Raw genomic sequence first — 9,735 nt, 5'->3', positions numbered from 1 at the left:
ATAAATAAATAAATAAATAAATAAATAAATAAATAAATAAATAAATAAATAAATAAATAAATAAAAATAAAGCAATTTATATGCATGAAACAAGTGGAGCAATATGGCAATTGCCATACTGCTACACTTGTGAAAGTAAAATCTGTTGGGCTCTTTTTGGCATCAAGACAATTATTCTTATTGCCACGTTGCCAGACAGGACACTGTTCCAAAAAAAAAAAAATGAAAATGCAGATGTATTAAGAAATGCAGACAGATTTATTAAGTCACTGGTGTGTTACTGTGATGATGGTTTGGGTAAAGTGCTGACTCAGCATCTGACCTTCAGAAAGGTTTATATTTCAGATGCAGAACTATCACATGTTAAACAAAATTAATATAGACCTACACATAAAATATATTATAGGCTTTCATTTTATTATAAAATGTATTTTAAAATATAAAAAACAGCAAATCATTGACTTGCATTGACTTGGATAGACATAAAGTTAAAAAATAAATGAAAAGTTGAGTTTGTGTTTAGCCTCTGATCATCATCCAATAAACCTACATTTTTAAACTCAGATAATTTTGAAAAACTGAATAAATAGATTTTGTTGAATCTTTGTCAAATGGTCAGATCCTAAAAACACATTTGACAATTTTATTGATGATGAGAGATTTCCAAAACATGTGATAAATATTGATTGAGCTGTAACTTCCATTTTTCCTGCTCTGAGTCAGTATTAAGGTTTAATCTCGATCTTTGGTCTGGATTGATCCGTTTCTTTCTGCTCTTGTGATCGAAGATGCACCAGGCTCCACCTCTGCTCTGAAATCAGCCCTGTTCTCCTGCTGCAGGGTTATTTGGTTGTTGTTGTTTTTATTTCAGTGTAAGGATGGTGGCATGTCCACATCCCTGGACTGAGCAGCTGTTCTGCCCGTTAAAGAAAAGACAAACTGCCAGTCCGTCCCTGCATGGAGCTCGTATTTCACAATCACAGTGCCCCCTGTGTACAAATACCAATTTTTCTGTCTTGTTTCTTCTGCTTTTATCATAGTCAGGTTATGGTGGAGCAGGTAGGGATTAAATGAAATACAGTGACAATAATCAAATTAGTTTTTGATAAAAATATTTCATTTTGATGAAATTTTGTGCCACAACCATTGCACAGGCTGATGAAGGCCCTGTCCTGCAAACCTTACTGTAATTTTCAACATTTGGAGGCTTTTAAATAAAGAGTTTTTCCCATAGATTCTAGTGACTATATTCAGTGACCCTGGCCAAAGAAAGAATGTGTTCAGTGATGCTGTATGTTTGGGCCAGCACAGTGTCAGTGAGGAAAATAACCAATGGTCCTTGGACTAGTGTAATTCCCTCTAAAGTCGAAATTACGAAACGAAGTCATTCTTTTAATTACTGACTTTAATCACACAAGAAGCATGATAGTGTGCCGTGAAAACCGTTAAAACATACAGACAGAAAAGTAAACAAAATTAATTTTTTCCCATCAAAGGCAAAACGTGACTATACAATATATGACTCAACAGAAATTCTTTGCGTTACATTTTAACGCTTTCCCTTGAGAGGAAATTAGAATCTTCAGTCCGTTAACGCACTATGCACTTTATCGAATTTCCTTATAACATTGCTGGTGGCTTAGGCAGAGAAATCAGCAAGCAAGGTCTCTGCCTGATAGTTTGGTTCAGAATCACGTTACTGATCCAAAGGTCCCGACCCTCAAAAGTAACACTCCGTCAACCCATGGCAGCAACATTTTGGTTCCCCCCTTAATTAAGACTCCTTCCCCCATATCAAACAAACAATATATATGAAATTATGCTTTTAATATTTAACTTTTATTACTCGAAATGTATGTTTATATGAACTCTATATTTTTAACCTAAATATTTATTAATCTATTATTTATTTATTTATTCTAGCTTCGAAGGCAGCTGTTTATCACGTGACAGGGTCATATATTTTGCCGGAAAGTTTTAATGGAGTTAAGTTTTCATTTTCATACTGTTGATTTCAGCTAAAATCTTTTATTCTTTATTCAGATTGTGGGACTGCCATTTGTCAGAGATCAGCTGGGCTTCTTTGGGCTCAGCTCTGAAGTCTAATCCATCCCATCTGACTGAACTGGATCTGAACGGAACGAAGCTGGACCCTCAAATGGAGGAGCTCAGTGGGTTTCTCCAGTCTCCCGACTGCAAACTACAGATATTGATGTAAGATTTATACAAATGGTCATGGTTCTGTGTTGCAGAGCATATTTAAGATGTTTTTTGGGAAATCGGCTTTACAGATGTAACAGAGAAGTTAACCCTTAGGACGAAGCGCAAAGCAATAGATGCAGAGATCGGCATCCAGGGGTGTGGGGGGTGGGGGTGTGTGGAGGAAAGGTGCTCAGGTATGGTAACAGGTGACCGGTCGGCCGCTGGGTTGGCAGGAGGAGTCTGAGATGAGGGGATCCAAACGGCTCCAGAGCGGTAGTGGCGGAAGATGGAAGAACCAGAGGGTCGAGTGTGGTCTCTCTGCCCGGCTTGGTACCACCAAGTTGGCATGAGAGGTCGGGTCCAGAAATTTCAGAACCGAGGACCCTAGGGTCGTTAGATCCCAGGAGGACACAGAAGAGGAATCCAGAAGTTGAGACGACCAGGAAGACACAGGAGAAAAGGATTTAATGCTGGGAAAAAGTAAGCTGTTGCTAGACACGGGCCTCTAACCTTATCAAACAAGTTTACAATCTGGTGTCCTCCAGCTGTCAGGATGGTGTTCTGGAAAGCAGGGGTTTAATTTGGGAGATGTGAAACGTTGGGTGGTCTCGGGAGTGTGGAGGAAGACGGAGGCGGATGGCCATTGGGCTGATGATTGACTCGATAATGAAGGGCCAGAGTGATTAGATTAGATTAGATTCAACGTTATTGTCATTACACAGGTACAGGTGCAAGGCAACAAAATGCAGTTTAGGTCTAACCAGAAGTGCAATAGCAGCAAGTGCAGGATAAATAATGGTTCCATAAATACAGGACATGGGTTTCTACTGAATAAGTACAGAGATGAATACCATTATAAACAGAATCTTACTAATAGATGCATATAATATATAGATAACTAGTGTTATGAACTAAATTTACAACTGGACATGTATCGAATATACACTACCGTTCAAAAGTTTTGGGTCACATTCAAATGTCCTTATTTTTGAAGCACTGTACTTTTCAATGAAGATAACCTTAAACTAGTCCATCCATCCATCCATCCATCCATCCATCCATCCATCTTCCTCCGCTTATCCGGGGTCGGGTCGCGGGGGCAGCAGCTTAAGAAGGGAGGCCCAGACTTCCCTCTCCCCAGCCACTTCTTCTAGCTCTTCAGGAGGAACCCCAAGGCGTTCCCAGGCCAGCCGAGAAACATAGTCTCTCCAGCGTGTCCTGGGTCTTCCCCGGGGCCTCCCCCCGGTGGGACGTGCCCGGAACACCTCACCAGGGAGGTGTCCAGGAGGCATCCTAACCAGATGCCCGAGCCACCTTAACTGGCTCCTCTCGACGTGGAGGAGCAGCGGCTCTACTCCTAGTCCCTCCTGGATTACCGAGCTTCTTACCCTATCTCTAAGGGAGAGCCCAGCCACCCTACAGAGGAAACCCATTTTGGCTGCTTGTATCCGCGATCTCGTTCTTTCGGTCATGACCCAGAGTTCATGACCATAGATGAGGGTAGGAACGTAGATCGACCGGTAAATCGAGAGCTTCGCTTTTTGAATCAGCTCTCTCTTCACCACGACAGACCTGTACTGCGCCGGCTTCACGGCAGACGCTGCGCCAATCCGCCTGTCCATCTCCCGCTCCCTTCTTCCCTCATTCGTGAACAAGATCCCGAGATACTTAAACTCCTCCACTTGGGGCAGGACACCCCCCGAACCCGGAGAAGGCACTCTACCCTTTTCCGGCTCAAGACCATGGCCTCGGATTTGGAGGCACTCATCCCCATCCCGGCCGCTTCACACTCGGCTGCAAACCGATCCAGCGAGAGCTGCAGATCACGACCTGAAGAAGCCAATAGGACAACTTCATCTGCAAAAAGCAGAGACGCAATCCTAAGGCCACCAAAACGGATCCCCTCAACACCTTGGCTGCACCTAGAAATTCTGTCCATGAAGGTAATGAACAAAATTGGTAACAAAGGGCAGCCCTGGTGGAGTCCAATTCTCACCGGAAACGAGCCTGACTTACTGGGCAATGCGGACCAGACTCTGACACCGGTCATGCAGGGACCGGACAGCCCGTATCAAAGGGCCCGGCACCCCATACTCCTGGAGAACCCCCCACAGAGCCCCCCGAGGGACACGGTCGAATGCCTTCTCCAAGTCCACAAAGCACATGTAGACTACAACATCCAGGACCTTGAGGAACTCCGGGTGGATCACATCCACCCCCGGGGCCCTGCCACCGAGGAGCTTTTTTTACCACCTCAGCGACCTCGCCCACAGAGATTGGATAGCCCAGCCCACAGTCCCCAGGCCCAGCTTCCTCAAGGTACTTTAAATTAGTCTTAACTTTAAAGAAATACACTCTATACATTTCTAATGTGGTAAATGACTATTCTAGCTGCAAATGTCTGGTTTTTGGTGCAATATCTACATAGGTGTGTAGAGGCCCATTTACAGCAACTATCACTCCAGTGTTCTAATGGTACAATGTGTTTGCTCATTGGCTCAGAAGGCTAATTGATGATTAGAAAACCTTTGTGCAATCATGTTCACATATCTGAAAACAGTTCAGCTCATTACAGAAGCTACAAAACTGACCTACCTTTGAGCAGATTGAGTTTCTGGAGCATCACATTTGTGGGGTTAATTAAATGCTCAAAAGGGCGAGAAAAAGAGAACTTTCCTCTGAAACTCGACAGTGTATTCTTGTTCTTAGAAATGAAGGCTATTCCATGCGAGAAATTGCTAAGAAATAGAAGATTTCCTTCAGCGATGTTACTACTCCCTTCAGAGGACAGCACAAACAGGCTCTAACCAGGGTAGAAAAAGAAGTGGGAGGCCGCATTGCACAACTGAGCAAGAAGATAAGTACATTAAAGTCTCTAGTTTGAGAAACGGATGCCTCACAGGTCCCCAACTGGCATCTTCATTAAATAGTACCCGCGAAACACCAGTGTCAACATCAATAGTGATTTTGGGCTTCAGGGCAGAGTGGCAAAGAAAAAGCCATATCTGAGACTGGCCAATAAAAGAAAAAGATTAAGATGGGCAAAAGAATACACACATTGGACACAGGAAGACTGGAAAAAAGTGTTGTGGATGGATGAATCCAAGTTGGAGGTGTTTGGATCACAAAGAAGAACGAATGTTTGTGAGATGCAGAACAAATGAAAAGTTGCTGGAAGAATGCCTTATGCCATCTGTTAAGCATGGTGGAGGTAATGTGATGGTCTTGGGTTGATTTGGTGCTGGTAAGGTGCGAGATTTGTACAGGGTAAAGGAGATTCTGAATAAGGAAAGCTATCACTCTATTATGCAACGCCATGCCATACCCAGTGGACAGCGCTTGATTGGTGACAATTTCATCCTACAAGAGGACAATAACCCTAAACACACCTCCAAATTGTGAAAGACCTATTTAGAGCAGAAGCAGGCAGCTGGTATTCGATAATGGAATGGCCAGTGCATTCACCAGATCTGAACCCCATTGAGCTGTTGTGGGATCAGCTTGACCGTATGGTATGCAAGAAGTGCCCATCCAACTAATCCAACTTGTGTGAACTGCTTCTGGAAGTGTGTGGTGCAATTTCTCCAGATTACCTCAACAAATTAACAGCTAGAATGCCAAAGGTCTGCAATGCTGTATGCTGCAAATGGAGGATTCTTTGACGAAAGCAAAGTTTGATGTAAAAAAAAAAAACTTATTTGAAATACAAATCATTATTTCTAACCTTGTCAATGTCTTGACTCTATTTTCTATTCATTTCACAATGTATGGTTGTGAATAAGTGTGACTATTCAGGAAAACACAAAATTGTTTGGTTGACCACAAACTTTTGAATGGTAGTGTACATACAGGTGGATGTTACTATAAAAAGGGTTTTTACAGTTATGTACAAAAGCATAATATACAGATGGGTTTTACACTAAAATGAATAAATAATGTTTGGACAGAAGCTATCTAAATTAAAGTGCAGTGGAAGGTAATTGCATATTACAGTTAAAGTACGTTATTGCAAATGTATATGTAAACAATCGGAACTGTGAATAAACAGTCGGCAGTGCAAATCAATATTCAGTGAAGGTGAGTAGTGCAAGATGCATGTAAACAGTTGTTGCAATAGTAACACTCAAGAGTGCAGATGAACATTACAGTCTTGTAAAAAAACAGAATAGCAAAATGGTGGTAGGTGTGAGAAAGGAGAGTAGAGTCTATCCATGAGGGTTAGAGTTCAGTAGAGACACCTCTAGGGACAAAGCTGTTCTTTAGTCTGCTGCTTCTGGTCCGGAGGCACCTGAAATGCCTGCCGGAGGGTAGGAGAGAAACAGTCTGTGGGCTGGGTGGGATGAGTCCTTAAGAATGCTGTGGGCTCGATCTAGGCAGCGTTTCTTCTGGATGTGCTCAATGGTGGGTAGTGAAGTTCCAGTGATGTGCTGGGAGGCATTCACAACTTGCTGCAGAGCCTTGCGCTCCGCAACAGAACAGCTTCCATACCAAACTGTTACACAGTTGGTTAGGATGCTTTCTAGGATGATTCTTCCTAGAAGGGAGCCCAGCTAATGATCTGGGAGCATACTGCGTGGGGCACATAAGTTCAGTCGGGGGGTCTGCTGCCAGGATGCGGTTCGTCCAGTGCAGAGGAGAGGAGCGGCAGTGGGTATTTATTCTTAACGGTGATTTGATTTAGGCCATGATAATCGACACAGGGGTGTAGAGATCCGTCCTTCTTCCATACGAAAAAAACAATCCAGCTCCTAAAGGAACGGGGGAAGGGGGAATCAAGCCGGCAGCTAGAGACTTGCTAATATGTCAATATCTCAACCCGTGATATGTTATACAGGAGGCTAGTGGGGAGCACAGCGCCGGACAGCAGGTGGATTGTGCAATCATATGGCCGATGTGGGGGTAAAGACGCGGCCTTGGTTTTGCTAAACAGGAGACGAAGATTGTGATACTGCCCGGGTATTAGACTAAGATCCACCTGGGATTAATTCGTCGCAGCCCCCTGTAACGGTGGATGGGTGGGGACCGCGGGAAGCAAACAGTGCGAGTGACAAGCAGACGACCAGGATTCGACCTGATGCTCAGCCCAATTGATATTTGGGTTGTGTTTCTTTCACCACGAGTAACCGAGGACTAGGGGGGCATGTTTCACTGAAAAAATGAAAAACGGGATCCATTCGCAATGGTTGCATGTAACAACATTCTCTATGGACTTTTTGTCCGTTTGATGTGTTATCCGGAGAAGGTTCCGTCCATCCATGGCAGAAACTTGCAGGGGCGTGATTAACAGCAGAGTCTCAATCCCGATTTGCTGGACCAGGGACTGCTCTACTAAATTAAAATCGCACCCTGAGTCTACTAAAGCTGAGTGGCTGACGCTGTCATGAGCCATCGGAATAATCACTCAAAGACAGAGATGCGGGGACACTGGAGGACAAGGAAAAACATGAGTTTGACTGGGTCCGCCAACTCTCCCAATACAGCCGATGGACCTCCCCTTTTAACCGCGCTGGGCAGGCTCGGATGAAATGATCAGGCGGGGCGCAATAAATGCATTGTTTGGCATCTATGCGTTGCTGCCTTTCCCCTTGGGAAAGACATACCCGGCCTATCTGCATAGGCTCCGTGGACAGGGGTGTAGCAGCAGCTGTTCTGGAAGGGACTCACTCGGGGATGAGAGAGGCCGCCGGGCGCAGTGGTCTCTCCATCCTATCGCGGTTCCTACTCCTAAGACGGTTTTCTAGACAAATTGCTAGATTAATTAACTCACTTATTGTGTCAGGTTCCTTTAGGCCTTTAGTTCCCAGCCAGCGGTGGCTGCTAGATTGCGAAACTGGACCGCAAAGTCTGAAACGCGGCGACCCCTCTGCTTGATCACCAATAATGGACTGTTGGACCGGGTCCAACTCGGTAGCAAAAACCATTTTAAATTCCTGCACAAACTCATTAAAGAACAACCAAATTGCTGACAACCAGGGAAACAGGCCTCCGCCCCTCTGAGGGCCTTTCCCGTTAACAAGTGCAGGATGAACGAGATCTTAGCCTGATCTTGAGAAAACTCACGGGGAAACTGATTAAAAACCAGGGAGCACTGAAATAAGAAACCTCCACAATCCCCACTGTCCCCATATAACTTCTCCAGGCTGGGAGCGGAGGACTAGCTGACAGGTTTGGATGGTTCAGGGGGCGCGGGCCCAGGGGTTACGCTGGGTGACGCAGAGGAGGGGTTAAGCACGGTGGGTCGCAGCACGTCAGCCAGTTGACTGATCTGAGCTGCGAGGTCCTATAGCTCACTCTGGGTAGTTTGCATCGCCAACTCAAGGATCTGCAGCTGCTCCTGGTGAGCGGAGAGCATTCTCTTGAAAGCGTCAGCTGGGTCTGCTTGGCCAGAGTGTAATTGTGTCATGGTTCTGAGGTGTCTAAACAACATGCAGATTACACTCAAGATAAGCAGAGCAGATTTAAGATGTTTATTGGGAAATCGGCTTGACAGATGTAAGGGAGAATATAACCCTCAGGACAAATCACAGAGGAATGAATGCGGAGATCGGCTCGAGCGGTCGCCGAGCACTGTGACCGAACCGGGAAAAAGGAGTGGGGGAAAGGTGCTCAGAGATGGTATCAGATGACCGAGCGGCAGGTGGGTGGGAAGGAGGAGTCCGAGATGAGGGGATTCAAACAGCGCCAGAGTGGTGGTGGTCCGGTGGAAGCTTGAGGAACCAGAGCCTCCAGAGCGGTCTCTTTGCCCGGCTTGGTAACACCAAGTGGGCAGAGAGCCAAGGAGCCTGACTAGGGTTTTGAGATCACAGGATGACACAGAAGAGGAATCCAAAAGACGACCTTGGAGACACAGGAGACAAGGATTTAATGCTGCGAAAAAGTAAGCTGTCACTAGACAGGGGACTCTAAGTATACCAAACAGGTTTACACTCTGGCGTTCTCCAGCTGTCAGGATGGTGTTCTTATAGTACAGCCACACACAGCCGAACGAGCTGCAGGTGTGTACCACGCCTACCAACCAACTCAGGTCACCTGTTGAGAGAGCAGAGAAGGCAGAAAGCAGCACAGTGCTGCCTTCTGCATCCTGACACAAATAGATTAGTTTATTTTAATAATATTACTGTGCAAATCTCAGTGTGAAGGTAAATCAGTGACTAGTGAAGGATCAACAGGCTGCTTTATCTGAAGAGCAGGTTACAACTCTCAGAAGGAGAACATTTCTTGAAAATAAAGGCTCAGTTTGTCTGAAACTCCCAAAATACGGGGTGACTAGTCAGGTTCTGGGTTTGGGTTGGTTGGGCTGTTTGGGTTCTGTCTGCTCTGCCCAGTTAGGAGAATCACATTGCTCTAGGGCAGAGGTCTTTAACAGGGGGTCCGTGACCCCTAGGGGGTCCGCAGAGGTACTGCATGGGGGTCGCGAAGTTTTGGTTAATTAGACTTATATTCCCCCCTGCAATATTTTCCACTAATTGAAATGTCTTTAAATCCACATTAACATGAATTCAACATGATGTAGTAAAGAGATAAATGAAGGCA

General features: G+C 45.1%; 1 protein-coding gene across 1 annotated transcript in view; it reads left to right on the top strand.

The window, feature by feature from the left end:
- Positions 1-4,521, top strand: part of LOC107080944 (ribonuclease inhibitor-like) — a gene marked incomplete at its 3' end in the record, with an annotated part of 9,934 nt that extends 5,413 nt beyond the window's left edge. Inside the window, exons 4-6 of the mRNA XM_015369155.1 lie at positions 2,044-2,214; positions 3,753-3,849; positions 4,146-4,521. Coding sequence (XP_015224641.1) covers positions 2,044-2,214; positions 3,753-3,849; positions 4,146-4,521 — 644 coding nt within the window. The remainder of the gene's footprint in view (positions 1-2,043; positions 2,215-3,752; positions 3,850-4,145) is intronic.
- Positions 4,522-9,735: the final 5,214 nt, after the last annotated feature.

This window comes from Cyprinodon variegatus, unplaced genomic scaffold (assembly GCF_000732505.1).
Source record: "Cyprinodon variegatus isolate N-32 unplaced genomic scaffold, C_variegatus-1.0 Scaffold2554, whole genome shotgun sequence".
NCBI lineage: Eukaryota > Metazoa > Chordata > Actinopteri > Cyprinodontiformes > Cyprinodontidae > Cyprinodon > Cyprinodon variegatus.
This window is presented reverse-complemented; position numbering and strand designations above follow the sequence as displayed.